Here is an 18,973-nt window from a genome sequence, read left to right on the forward strand (position 1 = left end):
GCTTTAATTCAATAACTTATTAGTGCACAATGTCATTCATCCCTACTGTTTTTCTCTACTGTATACTGCAAACGTATATTTTCAGTGACCGAGATGGAGGCATAAACTGGATGTTTTTCTGATATTGTGCAGCTTTTTTTTTTAAGTATATTGCTTAAGACACCAGCTTTGTACTTACTTACTCTACTTGTGTACAAGCTGAAGTAGAAATCTTACAATTGTACTATTTTCCCAGATCCCCCAGAACTACACCTCAATTTTATAAACACTTTTTTTTTTATTTGAAATATTTCAATATGCAACGTATCTCTGTCTTTGGATCTAGGTGCCCAATTACTACAAGATAATTAAGCAGCCCATGGACCTAAAGAAGGTGAAGAAGAAGCTGCAGCTGCGAAGCTCCCAGTATTACAAGTCCATACAGGAGTTTGTGGATGACATGCGCCTCATCTTCAAAAATTGTGCAAAATACAACGAGGTGAGCAGCATGAGTCTTCAACCTGCTTGGGGAATGGCAGTGACTAAAACTGCATGCAGACATAAGTCACACTGATGTTCACTGAGGTTATGCAATCCTATTGGAAAATATAGAATCTCCACTCTTGGATGTAAGCTCATGAAATTTATTTTCTCCTTCAGTTACAGTTGGAGCAGTAGGTCAAAAGCAAGAGAAGTGTCACCAAAAACAACCAAATTAAACATTTTTCAAATGTTATGGAACACAAACTTCTTTTAAAAAATTATTTTAAATTGTGAAAGATTCAGCATTTTTGTCACTCAATTCAGAAAGTAAAACTCATACTATATAGCTTTGTTATGCATAGGTGAAATATTTTGAGCCTTTGTTTCTTGTAATTTTCATGACAAACTAATTTCACGGCTGACAGATGAGCTGGGTATGTGCTTCACTTTCTGAACAAAAATATTGAACTTTTTCACAATATTTACATTTTGTTGAGATGTATAAGGTGCAAGTGATGAACATAAAGGTTGACTTCAGATGATCAACAGGTCGACAGAATGCAAAATATCACATATTAGTAGCATTTATTTCATTCATTTAAACTTGTAATGAACATTTAGTTACATATCAAGTAAATAGAGTGGGGCTACATGGAAGCAGTGATCAGGACATTTTATATGATTAATCTGAGATGTAGCTTAAAAGAGAAGTTCCTATTTTGACTTTTAAATGCAATCTATAAATCAAATATTTTTTTTATAGTTCTTGATTTCACCTCTCGCCCAAGCTGCTTATGGTTTCATTTTTTAATTGAATTTATTTCCATCCAAGAGTAGTGATTCCACATTTTTACCACCTGCTCATTCATATTATTATTGTTTTGTATTTAACATGATCGCCTTTATTTTGAAGCCATTAAAGGGATACATCTGCATCTCCATAAAATTGCAATATAGTCAAAAAGTACATTTTAACAATTCATTTCAAATGGAGAAATTTATGAACACACATTTATAAATTTTAAGTGTTAATGTAGATGATTGTTGGTTGCAGATAATAAATAAACCACAGTCATTAAAGCAGGTGTTGCTGCTTTAAAATATCTACTGTTAGAAATTTGTCATTTTTAATGAACCATCGTTTTAGTTCTAGTTTTAGGATTTAAGATAAATATAAAATTTAACAGAGTATGGATCTTTATTTTTTTTTTGTACGATAAAAAGTAGTCAAAACTAAAAAAAAAACAACCCTCAGATTTCACCCTAATGACAACATCTAAAACCTATTACTAGGACTTTTAGTGCCGTTCTTTGTGGAAATTCAGGACAAATATTGCAGAAATAAACTAAAAAACATTTCATTGTTAAGATATCTAAAGTTAGAAACATTAACTGGCTTAATTTTTTAGCCAAAGTTAAAAAGAGCCACTGTGAAACTCCAAGGAGCCTAAACGCAGCAGTTACTTCTACTACTGATGTTCTACTTCACTTTTCTACTTTTCTTCCACAAAACGTTCCCATGAATTTATCTATGATGCGGCGCTGTAGCTTCTCTGTCAATGGGCTAACAGGATTGTGTGGGCTGTAACCCAATGCTTCCATATTCCTTTTTTTATTGGTCCGTTATAATGTCCTAATTTCCTGAGGAGTTAACTTTTGGCTTAGCAGCATCATCTGTTGGCCACAATCTTCAAAACTGACTAGAGCAAATTAATCCATCACCGTTTATCTCTGCAAAATGGGAATGTCACATTATGAACTAACTTTCCGATGATATTTTAAAAAGAGATGCACTTGTATGCTCATGACTTTAACCACATTTTGAACCTGACATATTGGTTGTGATGCTTGCAGTTGTGTTGGCTTGCACTAATTGTTAAGTGGAGTTTAAAGGCATCTCATCTTCTTTTCACATTTTCCACCACTCACTACTAATACTTTTCTACCACTGCTTCACATTGGTAAACCACACGGGTGTTAAAAAAAAAACTTTCACTGTGAGTGAAAATATCCATATTCTTAATAAGAGAGGGAGGTTTCTAGGCATTTATTAAATGATATTTATTCTAGATATTTATTAAGTACACATGGTGGTATTTATTCATTGGGAAAATCATGTAAAACTGAAGAGACTATTGGATGCACATTATTTGGACTAGAAAACAACATGGTGAAACGTATAAAGAGGGGGAAAAGTTGCTCTCCGTTTGTCGTTTGCAACCTTCACTTGCTGTTAATGGATGCACTTTTTTGACTCAGTGATTTAACTGAGCACAGTTTAAAAAGAAACAGATTCCTTTATCTGTTATGAACTAAACTTGCCTGTGCTATGAATTCTTCTCTCCTCCTCCTTCACTGTCTTTGTTGTAATGTTATTACCCCCTTTAGATGTCTCGAATAATCCAAGTTTATGATGAGGAGAAAGAGATTAATACCCAGGTAAGCCGTTTCAAATGGGGCACCTGTCTCCTGTTCCCTCCCACTGAGGCTCCAAGAAATGTGTGGAAACGACCCGAGTGAAGCTCTTCACAACTGCCTTTAGATTCAGTACGCCTATGAAAAAGAAAAACGAAATGTTGAAAATTGGTTGACACAGGTCTTATTTCTCATTAAGTGGCGAAACGGGTCACTAAGTTTGCTTTCCTTTCACTTTTTCTCTTACTGTTTTCACTTACAGATCGAGGTTTTCACTTTATTTCACTTTATGTTTTGCTGGCTTAATACAATGAGTGTAACATGAAAATATGATGCTGACACAAGACACTGTTATAAAGCTCACTGACATAAAACAAACTAATGTTGCAAACAAATGTAGACTTCACATCTAAGGAACTAACCATACAGGACAAGTTTGTTTCACATTACTAACACAAAGGAGTTTTTTTTATTAACTTTCAGGGTTGATCTGCAATGAGCTGCTCAAGTCAATTTGAATGTGTGCTTGCCTCATTCAAGTCGCTCAAAAATAGAAAAGTTGTATAGAAGACTCTAAAGTTACACAGTAAAAAGAAAAAAGCTTTTAAATGTGTAAAATGACTGAACGTGTCTAAGTGGTTAGTTTTATCAACTCCAAGAAAAGTTTTAGATAGTCTGCTGCTTATGCAAATGTTCCTTTAGCTGTCAGGCTGGAGTATTGGTGCAGGATCTGTCAGGTTTGGGATTATTTGGTTGTTTTTGTCTGACATGTTATTTCCAGTTGAGTTCATCTTAATGCCTTGGACTAAAGTGAAAGAAATATTGTAAAACGCCGTTTATTGACACCTAACAGGACAACTAGCATCCTCTGCTTCTTTCGTGTTTAGCAGCTTATTTCAGTAACAATTTTTACTGAAGCAGTTTCAGTTTTTAAAGAAATATCTTGGATGCTAGTGACCAGATTTACTGTGAATGCACCTGAATATAACGGCACAAAACACATTAGAGGAAAGGAGAAATGGAAATCTGTAGAAATGCACCGATCAGAGTTATACGACCGATTCCCAATATCCGGTTTCATAAAGGTTTGGCCTCTGATGCAGGGGCCAGTAATTTTCCGTATTAAGAGTAGAGACAGCAGACATTCCAGGACTCTTTTAATATAATATATTAAAGCAAAAAACAAAACTACATAAGTGATATTTTGGACGTTGTTCAGCACCTTGTATTGGAGATAAAACACCAGTTTCTGTATGCGTTTATTGTAGAATATCTTTATCTTTACAGTGAGATTTCTGGCAAGTTGCCTAATCAGGGATTTTCCATAAAGGAGAAGTCGGCTCTATAAATCAGCAGGAACAATTATGAAACGTGAGTCGTTGGTTACTTTGCACTTCCCTCAGTACATGGTTTCTGACAGTAAGGAAGTATTTAAATAAAAAACCCTCTGTACAGTTTGACTGCACCGCATTTCAAATAGTGTTGGAAGCAGATTAGTGCATATATGATGTAGGTAGCTAATGCTGATATTGGAATTCGGTCCAGTATCATCCAAAAGACAAGTATTTAAATCTCATAGAAGCACTCCGCTCCAGCATTTATTCTGTCCCAGTTTCTATCCAGCAGCATCCCGCGCGCACACACCCATTGGTTAACAATAAATGGGTCAATTGTTCTCATGCCTATTGCTTTTGACTATTGTTCTCTGAGTAATGTCACTTTATGAAACCTTTTTGTAACGTTCCACACTACAGAGTAAGCAATAAAAGTTTGAATGATTCGTGCTGATGTCACATTAGGTTGGAGTCATCCAATACTCAAAGCTACGACATCTTTATCGTGTTAGAGGGAAAAATATATTGTATTGGGACACATACACTAAAAGTCTGAAACAAATCTACAGCACTGATGTTAATTCAACAATTTTATCTTCAGCAGTGTTGAGGGTTTCAACATAAAGTTTCATGTTACCTCTGATCAGTGTATGTTAGCTTTTCTTTCTGTCTGTAATGGGGTGGAAATGCTCTTTATTGAGCCATGTTCATTACATTCTTACGCAACCTTGGAAATCTCCTTTATGGAATAGATTGTTTTCTTTTGTTTGTTTTTTGGTGGGTATTGTTGAACAAGCCTCTTTGACCTGTAAGTCACTAGCGGAGATGTTTCATGGAGCCACAGTGGGACCGGAAGGCAGGACATCCTTGCTCTGTACAGCACGGTTGAGCTGGGGCCGCTTTGCCACCAGGAGTCTTAACCAAATCTAATTTGTCTCCTCATTCTCCTCTTCCTCCTTCCTGCCTCCAACCCACTCATGTTTCCCCTATCCCGCCCACACTCAACGGTACTCACACCTTTCCTTCTCTATGTCACTCCTCACGCTCTTCTTCTTCTCCTCCGACCTTTTCCTCCTCCTCTTCCTTCCTCCTCCGACAGGCGGGATCAGAGATGGCGATATCTGGTAAGGCGGTGAGCCTGTACTTTGAGGAGAAGCTGCAGGACATATTCCCGGACCAACACTTCCCCGACTCGCCGGAGCCCGGGTCCTCCGACGAGAAGGAGAGGGAGCTCGTGGACACGGAGGACTCCGAGGAGGACTTCATTCAGCCGCGACGCAAACGGTTGAAAACGGACGACAAGGTTGTTCACATCAAGTAAAAGCCCAGCGTAAAGAAACGAGAAGTTAAAAGACTGTCTTCCTTTCATCTCCCAGCCTCTTTTTTTTTTTTTTGGAGAGACAAAAAGTATGACGTTTTCTAAACAAACTCATTAGATTGTTGCCTTGGAATGAAATATTTACAAGTCTTCTGTCATATTTTATTCCTTTTCCTCCCTAGAGCATAAATATGGATCTTCTATTTCAAGGACACTGACCCGCTTGTACAGATTTTGAAGTAGGACTTCTTGTTCTGTTGTAGCTACCAACTGATTTGTTTTGTTTTCTATCATCCATTCGCATTTGTAGAGTTGTAACAATTTCTTTATAAAAGCATTTAACTTGACTTATTCTGTTTGATGTATATTATCTATGCTTTGACATCGAGCCTACTAAGTATTTGTATGACTTTGTGGAAACGTTGTGTAAATAAGAGAGTCTACAGTATAGGTGTTTTGGTGCGTCAATAAAACCTGTTCTTGAAATACACCAGAGGAAGGTATTTGTACAGCAGGTTGTCGTTTCCTTAAGTTTATCTGCTGCAGGTGCAACAAAAACATCTGGAAGATAAATGGCAATATTCGTTCAAATAATCCAGTTTACTGTGACGATGCTAAACCCCGTCCCCTCCAAAAAAAAAAAAAGTATGGCGGGTAAGAACTGCAACAAACATTAATTAATAATTAACAATATTCATTATTTATTATTAATATAATAATGATAATTAATATTACTAATTAATTATAATTATTAATCAATAATTGATTAATTGACTAATGGACTACTAAATTAGTTGACTATTTCAATTATCGATTTCAAAACAATCGTTTTAGCCCTATTCAGACGGGTTAACAAAATGATCTGACCAGACCACCCCACTTTCCACGTTTTCTGTCTATTTGGGTTGTGGTAAACTTCAAATTGGATTTCTTTCAACAATGGCTTTTTTTCATGCCATTGTCACAATATGGGTCACATATGTCACATATTGTGACATGTGATCCGACATCACTGATCCGAATAAAATACATTTTGTAGTTGTAATGTGGGGAAAAAATATCTAAAAGGGAGTTTTCATTAGTATTTAAAGTTGTGATTTTGTTGCCGCTAGTTACTTTCTTCACTGCAATAGATTATTTATGTTCAAGAAGTCGCTGAGTCCTCCTGGGCTTCAGTCATTACAGAACGTTCTGCTGACTTTCTCATGTCCTCTTTTGTGGATAATCAACAGGCATGTTTGTGCCGTTTCAGTATTTGATAAGATTGTATTTGTTCGGTTTTTGTTCTTTGAGGGGTTAAGGTCGGAACTAAGCACGTGACTTCAGGGAACCTTAAAAAAATCACTCGTGCTGACATCAGTGAACTTGGTGCTGAGTCGTCAGTCTGACGGCGGGTCAGCTGACACCTGAGCAGAACTCCACAAACCTGCAGAATAAGTGGAAGAAGACCAGTTTGTGTTTTAGATTCAGCTTCGGGTTTTAATAGCCTTTCAGGTATGTTGTGTCTTTCCTCTGTTCACATGCGTTTTAATAAATATAGTTATACGTTAAAAAGTTTACTTTTCTGATTTAACGCAACTTGGTTTTCTTTTCCAGTTGTTTTGAGGGTTACGCACTGTTTAAGAGATTATAATGAACATAACTGTTAACGTAATCTACGTTAACAATTATGATAGCGGGGACATTTTGTAGTAAAACATGGAAAATGCGAACGTAGCTCTATAATCTTTGGTGGGTTTGTCATTTAATGAGGAATGTACGAGACCTAAAGGTTCATATCGGCTTAGAACTAGTTACAGAATTAATGTAGGTTAATGAGGTTGCTTATATATGCTGAGAAATGTATACTATGTGGTGTTTTTTTCTCTTTTTTCCCTTATTTTCGTAGTTTGGAGCTTTGCTCAGAGTTGCTCAACCAAAACCGCATGTATTTTTTGGGATATATGGCAGGCCGTTTTAACATAAATTTGGTTTTACCACCCTTACATTCCAGATATCTCAAATTGTTTTATGACTAGACGTTTTAGTGACTTGAGATATCTCTAACTATATTTTGACTAGACAAAATATCTATTTGAGGTATCTCTAATGACATTCTGACTAGTCGAAATGACGTCAGTTTTACCATTGACTTATATGGAGATTAAATGTATTTTTGGATTGATTTGTAGTTTTGACTAGCAAAATTTAAATTGTAGATATTTTAAAAGCAAATAACGGCTACTAGACAAAACCAAATTAGAGATATCTTGAATTGTATTTTTTAACATTCTGACTAGTCAGAATGACATTACTCATATCTTGATGTATTCTGTATAGTCAAAACTTCCCTGACATGTAGAAATTTGAAAGTTTAATAAAGCAATGAAAAATAGAAAAAAACAAAAGATGTTTGAAAATGCACCCATTTGATGTTGAAAATGGTTTGACAGTAGCAATTTTAGCTTTTCAAATTTTAGCTTTTCAAAGTTTTTCAGTAAATTTGGTTTGTCAGAAATTAATAAACAGGAAATTCTTTGCAGATTTCAGAAGCAGTCTTACAGTTTATGAAGTTTTGTGTTCTCTGCATATCCAACATTGCCGAGCTCTGTGGTATTTACTAACATTTTTGTGCAGCAAACATAAAATTCTGCAGGCAACTGTTTGGACTGGACAGCACAAAGGGGCTTCCACGCAATTCCTACTTCAAATATCTAAAATTGTAATTTTGACTAGTCATAATTCAAGATATCTTAAATTGTGTTCCAGTGACGTCATTTGAGATGTCTTGAATTATTATTCTTACAAGTCAGAATGTAAATGCAGATATCTCAAATTACAATTCCGGATAGTCAACGTGTAGTTTTGTCTAGTCAAAATGCATTTTTAGATATCTGGAACGTAATTACGGATAGTCAGACAAACCCGAATTTATGTTAAAATGGCCTGCCATATTTAGTCACGCATGCGCATGACTACGTTTGCGGATGCGTTTTTATAAAATCAACCAATCAGCGCGCGGTTGGGAAGACAATACAGTCGCTGGTATTTACTGTGTTCTTCAATGGTATGTTCCCAACTTCGGGATCGACGTTTTTGTGCGTAGAAACGAATCCACAGGCGTGTCAGCGGCTACACAGGCAAGGCAAACATCAAATATTATTCATGTTCACATTGTTGGCTTAAAGTTGAACCAAAACGGTCATCTATGGGAGGCAGTGTAGGTAGCTTTTGTTGCTAATCTCTGCAATAGCTAGTAGAGAGTGTGTTTATTGTTTTGATATTGATCTCTATAGATTTGTGACCTTTACTGGTAACCATTTTCCTCGTCAAATGCATTACCTGAACATCTGAGTTCAATGTTTTTTATTTGATATTAGTTTGTTGCTCATGTGTTTGTTTTGTCAGAGCTCGACATTTGAGCCATATGGCCGACACAAACAATTTGTTTACTTCCTCTCCTTTAAAGGACAGTGTCGGTCTTGCTTATATTGTTGCGACACATTGAGGTCTGGTGGTTTATTTCTGTATTTTACTTGAATATCTGTTTAGAAAACGTTTTTTATGAAGACTTAATTTACAACATTGACAGAAATGCAACAAGGAAGCAAACCTTTTCTGGCCCATTCAAATTCCTGTTTTTTTGTTTGTTTTGTTTTGCTTTTTATCTCTTGCCTTTCTGATTTTTCTTCTTTTTTTTAAAGCACTTTAATACATAACAAAGAAAACATGCACTTTATGTTCTTTGATAGGGACAGTAGCTTTGAATTCAACCTAAAATGAAGAAATTACATGAATATTACAAATTATGCCTCAAACCATGCAGTAAAAATAGTTCGACCTTTGCATATTCATTATGGGTTTCTCTTTTGTCTGTCTGGATGGACAGATTCATTTTAGGTCATGAAACTAATTTTAATACAAAATGCAGTTTTGAAGTTAACATGTCCTTTATTAATTGCATAAACAGCAATCAGAATCAGTCCTGCTTATGTGAAAAAGTAATTACCATCTAAAACTAATAACTGGTTGTGCCACACCTGCTGACACCATGTCTATGCAGCGTTCAAGACAAAAAAGGCTATGAGTCTTTTTCGTCATGGTGGAGCAATGTTGTTCCTCTCTTTTTTGCAGAAGTATATTTTGAGTAGTGTTTAAGCATGAATAGCCTGCTAAAGGTGATTGTATTATTATTATTATTATTATTATTATTATTATTATTGTTGTTGTTTTATAAGTATGTCATGAATAAAGAGGGCTGGAAAAGTCAAAGTTTTTTCCTTATTTGATCTGCGACTCACCCATCAGAACTAAGATTTGGCCCATTTCCTCTCTCTGCTTATTTAGTTGGTGAATTTGAAACTTCTAGTATTCACTGACAGACGTGTCTCTTGACCAGCAGACTATGTGGAAAGGCAACGTCTTCACCCTGAGCTCGCCCGGATGGACAGATTCAGGAAACTTCAGCTCGTTGTGTCCGAATGGCTCCCAGTGGGTTTGGGAAGGCCTGGGGGAATGCGCCCAGGATGCGAGGGACATGGCCAGCGTCTGCCTGGGTCTCCTGTCCATCGTCTGTTTCATGGTGTCCTCTCTTCCGTAAGGGTTTGTTCTTTTAGTCAGTTTTGTAGTTTTGTTTAACTGTCATGTAAAGTTAACTCTGCTCTCTGTCTGGTTACAGTCAGTACTACAGTTCCTGTAAAAAGGGGAATATGGACAGTGCCCTATCAGTCTGGTTTCTGCTGCTGTGGTTGGGAGGCGATTCCTGCAATCTGATTGGCTCCTTTCTGGCTGACCAGCTTCCACTTCAGGTGATTTTTTTTTTTCTTTTTTTACAGAAACGACTTAAATATCTTTTTTCAAGTTTGTCAAATGTTCAATATTCATGATTTTAAAGAAATGTTTTATGGTTTTTGCCTTTAAGACAATAAAAAACAACTATACCAGAATGCTAATAAATGACCATGTAATGCATTCTTATTAATGAAAGCACATTGTTATGGAATATTCTTGTATCAATTAATTATTTTAGTCAGTTTGAAGCATGTGAACTCATAGGAAACAGTTTTTTGTCCACCTGAGACGTGTGTATCTGTTTGTCCCTGTCATATAGACCTACACAGCGATTTATTATGTCTTGGCCGACCTGCTGATGCTTGCCATGTACACATACTACAAAATGAGACACAGAATGGTTCACAGTGAGTATTTTCACTTTTGTTAATTAAAGTTTTGTTTTTATCTTACTGAATATTCTTAAATATTATCCAGCTCATTTGGATTGTATTTAACACCAAAGTTTGCAGTAACAACAAAGTAGGAGACATGTAAACCCTGAGGCTCCTCACAAAACCGGACCTCAAAATCCACACATAAAATATACTAAATATACTGTTTATGTGCAATAATGATTAGCAACATATTGGCTCTAACATTGGTGTTGGCCAGTAGCAGTCATTTATCAGCATATTGATAACGGTCTGATGAATAAAACTGGGCCAATGTTAGGAGCTAATATTTATTTCCATGGAAATGCAAAATAAACTTTAGCAATATTAATATTGGATATTGATATCGTCCCAGTAAGACATTTTGGAGAGACGGCTATAATAACTAAATTTGAAATAGTTATGTGCTAAAAGCAAGCTTTATACGTTTCTGACTGATAAACAGTGAGTCAACGTTACTCTAACATCATGTTTTTTGTACCTGCTTCAGTTTTCTGTGCTGATGTCGACCTCTGCTTTCACATCTTCACCAGGGAGAACAGTTTTGAACGTCGTGGGCATTTCTTGCGTTCTGGGCCTGACTGCTGGTCTGGCCCACCTCCCTGGGGTCGACCCCGAACCTGAAATGATCTTCTCTGGGTTCAGGAGCCGCTCTTTGCTCTCAACCACTGACACTAGCTCTATTCAGGTCAGACCTGTTATGATCTACTTATCTGAATGAAGTTAACTAGTTATGTCTGGCTGTTTTTTGGTTATTGGTAACGTTAAATCTACCCCTCTTTACCCCAGCCTTTTACCCCTAGAGAGATTATTGGTTTCTCCATTGGGTCGGTGTCATCCGTCCTCTACCTCTGCTCTAGGCTGCCACAAATGCACACAAATGTGAGTATGACAAGCAGGTTTGCAAAAATGTTCAAGGAATGTTGATGCCGTTTCATGCCTTAGCAGTTTTGGCCGTGTCGTGTCCGATTTGACTTTCAATTAAATTAAATTAGAGTTCAGCATTTTATTTTTTTATGATGGTTTGTCTCTGTAGCTCCTGAAAATCTCAAACTACAATAAAAACAATAAATTCATAGGACAAAAGCCAAGGGATGCAAGAACTTGGGCTAGCTTTAGTGGAACTAACTTTTTTTTGTATAATTTATTAAGTGAAATGTCTGTCTGTTTATGCACATGTAGCAATATCAAAAAACTATGGTGCTCAGTCACCAGTTAGGTGCCATTTTTTCCATAATTTTAATGATCTCTGAGCTATTTAAATGGTTTTAGAGCCACAAATATTACCTGATCTTTTGATGTAAAGACGTCCTAAAATTTTTGTTACCTCCTGCAGGAAACCTGTTGTTTTAAAATAGTAACTTTTTTTATCCCTGTTTTTAGATTTTAGTACGAAGAAAAACATAAAACGTGTTCAGAAACGTAATATGTGATGTTGATGTTTGCACATAGTTTCCAGCCTCAGAACGAGAAACATAGATGTAAATAAAAATGACAGATGATGTTTGTGCCATTCTACTGTGGAAATTAAATGTAATTATTCTATGGGGAAAAAACTGGGAAATGGCTAAAACCTGCATTTATTATTATATCTATTTTTAAAACTTAAGTTGTTCTTTATCATTTTTAGTCGATGCTGTTAAGAACCATTGTGGAAGGTCAAAAGAGCAGCTTGCAGTTCAAGTACATTTACTTGGTAAAGCTTTTTTAAAATTTTTTTTAATTTTGTTGGTAAATTAGAAGGATCAAAGTGGGAATGCATAGAGACCAATTTGGGGTCTAAACTGGTCAAAGTTTTCATTACATTGAAGTACTGATGAGCATGTTTTCTAGAGAACAGGGTGCATCTTCTGTGTTACAAGACATTACTGAAGAGTTCTGTTAGTATCCAAGAGACTAAAGGAGAAAAACAACTCATCCAAGTGAGAAATGACAGATTCAATGTTCTTGTTAACTGCAAAAATTTAAGTGAATATAATCCAGTGTAAAAACAAAAACCTGCTGTTCCCTGTGTGGGAACAGTGTGTACATGAACATGAGTAGGTAGAAAATGAAAACGTTCCACATCCCTCATTCAGACGATTCACTTCCCTTGCGGTCGTCTCGTTTCTCGTCGCAGTTTAAGAGGAAGTCGACGGAGGGAGTGTCTTACTTCTTGTTTGCTCTCGTCATCTTGGGGAACACTACCTACGGCCTGAGTGTCTTATTGAAGAACCCTGAGCGGGGCCACGGCGAGAGAAGCTACCTGGTCCATCACCTGCCCTGGCTCATCGGCAGCCTCGGAACGCTCACCCTGGACCTCATCGTATCCTTCCACAGAGAGATGCTGCTGCACAATGCGCCAAGTAGAGACGATGGCTGTCAGGTTCTGTTCTACATCCTCTGGTTGTGTTTGAAACAAAGTATTCAGCAGTGAATGCACCGGATCCCCAATCTATGGGAAACGGGAGTAAAAAAAAAAGCTTACCTCGGCGCCCCCTGTTGGCTGCTTTGTCGCAAAACTCCAATGCTAGTGTTTTATCAGATGAAGCTGCAGCTGCAGTCTTTGCCCAAAATAACCAACGTTTTAATGAGTGGAAAAATATTTTTCAGCATCATGCATAGAAGCTGAATGCTGCTTCTCTGTGTTTGGCTCTGGAGAGCAGAACCAGAACCAGAAGACTTTAGTGGTCTGGTAAGTTGATCTTTAATGTGTTGTGGTTCTAAGCCGTTAAGTGATTTATAAACTAACTACAGTATTTTAGAGTCTATTCTCTGAGCGACAGGGAGCCGGTGGAAGGACTTTAAAACTGGTGTTAGTGCTCTATCTTCCTGGTTTTAGTCAGAACTCGAGCAGCAGGGTTCTGGATCAGCTGCAGCTGCCTGGTTGGTAAGAGTCAGTGATGTGACTGACATTAACTCACTTTGCTTTTTGTACTTTTTAGACCACCTTCATTTACAACCGCCCGCTGTGTTGGACTGCACTCTGTCCACATGCCTGATTTCAATGTATAAACCCAATACACGGGGTCCATGACCTCGCCTAGAAAAGTATGAAATTTAAGTCATTTCTGCATCTGGATATGTATGGGGAAAACAAATGGGTTATTGGAAAATATCTCAATTTCCAGACTAAATGATCTCGTTCTTTTATTTCCTTAACCTTGCCGCTCAGATCTCAGTGCAGTTCTTGATCTACCGCAAGGCTCCGGTTCAGAACGTGAACGGCAGCCTGGGAACTGATGAGACGGCGCCTCTGATCCCGAGCTGAACCGACAGACGGAGGAGATCCTGGAGAGAAGCTCAACTCCAATCGAACTCAGTTTTAATCAGTTTTAGTTTTTATTTATTATATGTTCGTCCTGATTAATGTTTACAGATGGTTTTGTTTTTTATTGCCGCAATGGAAGTACAGATAAAACTTCTTATTTTATCTGCTTTTTAGTGTCTGGGTTTCAGACGTCGGACATGGAGCTCTGAGTCGTAACGTCAAGCATTCAGACTAGACCATTCCACAGAGGTTTCCTCTGAAACAACTACGGTGCTGTAAAGTTTCTGAACCTCCACATCCAACCCTGTCTGTGGTGGTGAAATGTGCCAGAATAACTCCACTGTCTGGTATTGTCCTTTTAAGATTTTAAGACATATAAACCTTGTATCTACATCTGCTCTCCCCTTAACCTGCAGCAAAAAACATGTCAGAAGTGTTGACAGATCTTTTATGCAGACTGTTCATATTTTCCTTGTAGTTTCAGGTTTTTACTCGATGTTTTTGTGAAGATGCATGACCAGCTGAGTTTTAAAACTGTCTTAAAAAAATTTTTTTTTTTTTTTTTTTTTTTGCCTTTTTAATTTGCACATTTTATTGTGTGGTTTTGCACATTTTGAAGCGAACGTTGGTTTTATATTGGAAGTGATAAACATAGCTAGTCGGTCCGTGTACTGTAAAGAAATAAACAAAACAAAGACGATGTCGTGATATTGCGTCTGACTCGTAACTTGAGGGTTTTTCCCTCCTCAGATACTTTTATTAACCAGTAACTTGTAAAAGTTTCACATTTTGTCACAATCGCACATTTTAATGCAACTTCATTTGGATTTCATTAGACAGCGACACAATGCAGGACATATCCGTGAAGTGAAAAGGAAATGATTTTCAGAATATCTCAAATAAGAATCTGAAAACTGTGGCATGGATCTGTGTCCAGCTCCTCTGCGTGACCTTGACCTGCTCCCGACAGCCAAGCAGTTTTTCTTCATTAGCGGAGTCACGCTGACCCTTCTGCTGCATCGTTCTCCCTCCTAACGCACGTTCCCTCCTCCGTGAAATCACACACCCTGAAAGCGGCCCACCCAGCGAGGAGGTGATACTGAAACATAAAATATCAGGTCCATAGCGATGTGTGTGTTTGTGGTGAAACAGTGGCAGAAAGCTTGTTAGAAGGGGAGTCGGGGAGGTTTGCAGGAAGAGTCAGCAGCAGGACACGTCCATCCATCACCAGCGATGAACAAGAGCCTGTTTATAAACAGTATATGCTGGGAATGTCTTAATGAGACGCTTCCAGTTCCTGCAAGAACTTTTTTCACTCTTCCTGCCAGTAAGTTCAACCAAATAGGTCCCATACGGCACAACTTCAAACTCTTTATTCTGTTATTTACAATACCAGATTTGTTTATCACATTTCCCCTGTTGCACAAAAGACTGTTTGCTTTTCTACTGTATGTCTAAGTGATATGTACGTCTCATTGGAAAATGTTGGTTTACACTAAATGAGCTGAGGTGAGAAAAATCTCAGTGCTGTCAACATGCCAACGCCCCCCAAAATAGGTGAAGGCTGGGCAAGACGAAAAGATGCTGAAACACAAACTGCTCATCGGAGAAAAACCCTAAAAGCAGCAAACAGAATGACTTTAGGATTCAGTGGATGGTGTTGTTGGTGAAAGGCAACAGTGAGACAAAATAATACCAGATATTAATGAACATTTAAAAAACAGTAGAAACTCTCTTAGTTTAATCTTTTTTTTTTTGCCTCTGCCAGTTTAGTTTGCTAATACAGTGTCTATCAGAAGTTTACACAACCCACATCATTGGGAACGCTGCAAGGGTTTTAATGGTCCGTTTAAATGGTTCTTTCCCCAGGGTGGTGTGAGAAGCACAAACATCAACTTCAGTGTTTTTTATAAACAGGAATTGGGTGCAAAAGTTAAAATCCAGGCATTTACAGGAGTCCTCTGATGACTTGGGGTTGCTAATCAGCCGTTTAGATTGCCTATCCCTTAGGACCGGCACTGGTCAAAAGCTAGGGAACGTTGTGGCATATTTTACTGCTGCTCTTTATATATAAAGAGTATTTGTATCTGGTACTCTTATGTCCATCATTGGACTTGTCACAGATTTGTGGAATGGAGGAAAATATCTGAACACAAAAGATGTGGACATTCTTCCCCGTGACGTCCCGAAGCCCTCCCTCTCCTGTCCTGGTTCAGATGTGGGCCGTGGACTTTGCTCTCTAAATCCAGGGGCCACTTTAAAGTGAGAGCCGGCTCCTTTGAGTGCGTCAGTAAACAAAACAGGTCATTATCGAGCCACAGCTACCGCCCAGCACACCGATAAAGACAGACAGACAGATACTGTGTCCAGGGCGGGATTTATGAAGTGCTGGATTTATCTCTCACAGCTTGAGTTATGAGGGACTAATGAGTTTGAAGGTCTGAACACTCCAATCGGTTTGTTTAGAAATTCTGAGGGGTTCGTCTTATCTTTTCACATCCTCTGTTTTTCGGAGCACATTTTTTAGAAGTCTTGATGTGATGTTCCTAATGTCCCAATTGTCCTTCCTCTTCCTCCTCTTCTTCTTCTCTCTATGACACTCCTCTCCCTTGGGACAAGTCCTCGTACTTAGGCCTGCAATCAACAATGTGTCCAACAGCCTGACACCTCCAGAAGATCCACGGTGACATCTGCACTGTCAGATGTCGTCTCCATCATTTAGAGCCTCTCTCGGCCCCACTTGTCTGCTCTCTGTCCTCCGTATATCTGTCAGAGGTCGGAGACTATTAGGCGGATGCTTCATTACTGCTGGACTTGTCAGATTCGTGGAATGAAATATGGTTCAACAATAACCCCCCCTCTACTTTGTATTTATGCCAGATTCGGTTTTCATGCTACACTCCACTCTAAGGTGATAAAGAGTTTGCAGATCAACTGAGTCCTACTAAACACATGTCATTTTGACAGATTTTCTGTTTTTATGACTGGTCTGCAGCTCAATGCTGGACATTTCTGCACCAAATTTTACATTTGGTGAAACCATACAGAGTCGTTTTTAACTTCAGTTGTTAATTCAGTACCGTGTTACCAAAAGGACACTTGGTTCATTGTGTTTGTAATGGGAAGTAGGAATTCTCCATTTCCATGTCAGAAAAATGGAACAGATTTGCCCATGAAGTTCCTCTGAACTCCCCAACCTCGAGTTTGGCTCCAACACAGTTGATCATTTCTATGCTGATAACATTCAGATCTATTGTTCTTTTATCTAAAATTACCCCTGCCAGTCACATTGTGCGTTCAATCACCCTTTTTTTCTAAGACAGAAACACTCCTCCACTCCTCATCTCCCCTGTGAACCAATCAACAGAAATCAAACTATTTCTTGGTGCTTTGGCCTCTGTCAAACCTCAGCTCAGAAGTCTTGGCATCATCAAGATTGATCCTGAAGTCACGATTCCGAAAAGTGAAAGTTGAAGGTCCCTGACTAACCCCGAGTTTCCGTATCAGTAATCGTACCACTTTCTTTCCAGTAACGAGTAATCTCAAGCGATACTTCAAATCCAGGAATAGGATTAAAGTTACCCTGGTGAAAAACAAACATATTAAGTATGTTAAATTTTAGCATACTTGAGCATACTTTAAGTCAGACTAATCATGAGTAATTCGCTTAGGATTACAAGAGAAATCCCTTAAAGACGGCGTGTACCATACAGAAACATTCCTGCTTTCCTTCTCACTGAGAAAAGCTTTCAGCTTCAGAAAGAATGATTGTCTCCCCCTCTCACCTCCTGCCGGCTCCCACATCGAGTCAGTGAGAGGGGATGACAGCGGGCTGGGAGGACACCATCAATCCACCGTAAACACGCTGCACGTCTTAGCGGCCCCGCGCTCAAGGGCCTACATGCCCCGGGTCGGGGTCGCTCCTCTGTCTTCCTCCGGCAGGACAGGCCTAGACACCCTGGTGCTTTGGCTGAACCGTCTTGCTCGGGAAGTCGGAGGTCCCGGAGACCCTTCAGTATTAACTGCTGTCTAATATTAACTGCAGTGCAAACAAATCAGCAGTAAACAAAAGGAAAGAGTAAACAAACTCCCAGGGCCTGGGATGGGGATGGACAAACTTTTAACGATTCTGTTCATATGGTTTGTACAACACTAAAAAAACAACATTTAGGCTCGTAAAAAAAAAGTGATATATTTACTTTCTTCTGCTCTGGGAAACAAACAACTTCGCATTCATACATTCTGACGTGCAGTGAGTGTTGAATATCTCGGAGGTCTCATGATTTATCAAGTCGCAGTCAGGTCCAGCTGTTTGGACAGCGGTTCCAGCCCCGTCCTTCCTGGGTGTCCCCACTTTCCCTTTTGTCTACCCCTGAGGGACGCTCAGGCCCTCCTCCAGCACTTCATCACCACTGACGAAGAGCCTCAGCTGCACTCTTCCTCTCTCTCTGTGTGTGTGTGTGTGGTTTTTTTTAAGTATATATCAGTCGTAGAGACCTGAACACATCGTGGGGATTAAGGAATGTCTCCTCACCATCCAGATCCGTCACGTTCTGTGTGAATTCTCAGACTGCTTTTGTGTTTTCTTGGAGCGAGAAAATAGACTTAAAGGTCACAGACTGGAGAGAGGATTTCTGGGTCCAGATGAGAGAGTGGACGGAGTCTGAGATGAGCTTTTCAGCAGGGGGGTATCTCTCCACCTCGGAGAGTTACTGCTCCGCTGAGCCGCTCCAGTACTACGGTGAGTCTCCAATACACTCCACGCTCATTCTTAACAGCATGAACACGGAGTTTTGGCTTTTCCATCTTTTATATTTTTAGGTGCATCTATGGAAGGTCTATCAAAGAATCTTATAGGATCAAAGACTTAACTTTAAAAAGCACAATTTAGGTATTTTTTCAGTATTTGCACCTCTAGATTACACGCAAAATAAATGTTACATTATTTTACTATAGACCAGTGTTTCTCAACCTTTTTTGGGCCAGCGCC

At 38.6% G+C, this 18,973-nt stretch overlaps 3 protein-coding genes across 14 annotated transcripts in view; all 3 read left to right on the forward strand.

Moving 5' to 3' along the window:
* The window catches only part of trim33 (tripartite motif containing 33), a 35,096-nt gene extending 29,072 nt beyond the window's left edge, over positions 1-6,024 (forward strand). For 2 of the 4 annotated variants that reach the window (XM_015033096.1, XM_015033098.1), the window contains 3 exons: positions 326-478; positions 2,851-2,901; positions 5,311-6,024. In XM_015033096.1, coding sequence (XP_014888582.1) covers positions 326-478; positions 2,851-2,901; positions 5,311-5,532 — 426 coding nt within the window. In that variant the 3' untranslated portion in view covers positions 5,533-6,024. The remainder of the gene's footprint in view (positions 1-325; positions 479-2,850; positions 2,902-5,310) is intronic. The other 2 variants (XM_015033097.1, XM_015033099.1) reach the window with 1 other exon arrangement.
* Positions 6,025-6,921: 897 nt separating this feature from the next.
* slc66a1 (solute carrier family 66 member 1) lies at positions 6,922-14,683 on the forward strand. 7 transcript variants are annotated; one of them, XM_015033105.1, is made up of 8 exons: positions 6,922-7,023; positions 9,911-10,104; positions 10,187-10,316; positions 10,619-10,706; positions 11,267-11,421; positions 11,523-11,615; positions 12,853-13,038; positions 13,888-14,683. In XM_015033105.1, exons 2-8 carry the CDS (start codon positions 9,914-9,916, stop codon positions 13,981-13,983), a joined length of 939 nt encoding a protein of 312 aa, XP_014888591.1. In that variant the 5' UTR covers positions 6,922-7,023; positions 9,911-9,913; the 3' UTR covers positions 13,984-14,683. The 7 variants fall into 7 exon arrangements, with proteins under 7 accessions (XP_014888591.1, XP_014888592.1, XP_014888586.1 ...); XM_015033106.1 differs by having other exon boundaries at positions 6,941-7,023; positions 9,908-10,104; XM_015033100.1 differs by lacking the exon at positions 6,922-7,023 and adding an exon at positions 8,300-8,648 and having other exon boundaries at positions 9,908-10,104.
* Positions 14,684-18,405: 3,722 nt separating this feature from the next.
* The window catches only part of nr1h5 (nuclear receptor subfamily 1, group H, member 5), a 26,081-nt gene continuing 25,513 nt past the window's right edge, over positions 18,406-18,973 (forward strand). For all 3 annotated transcript variants that reach the window (XM_015033107.1, XM_015033108.1, XM_015033110.1), the window contains exon 1: positions 18,406-18,724. In XM_015033107.1, coding sequence (XP_014888593.1) covers positions 18,628-18,724 — 97 coding nt within the window. In that variant the 5' untranslated portion in view covers positions 18,406-18,627. The remainder of the gene's footprint in view (positions 18,725-18,973) is intronic.

The sequence above is a fragment of the Poecilia latipinna genome, unplaced genomic scaffold, assembly GCF_001443285.1.
Source record: "Poecilia latipinna isolate Pla-1442-1.1 unplaced genomic scaffold, P_latipinna-1.0 Scaffold257, whole genome shotgun sequence".
NCBI lineage: Eukaryota > Metazoa > Chordata > Actinopteri > Cyprinodontiformes > Poeciliidae > Poecilia > Poecilia latipinna.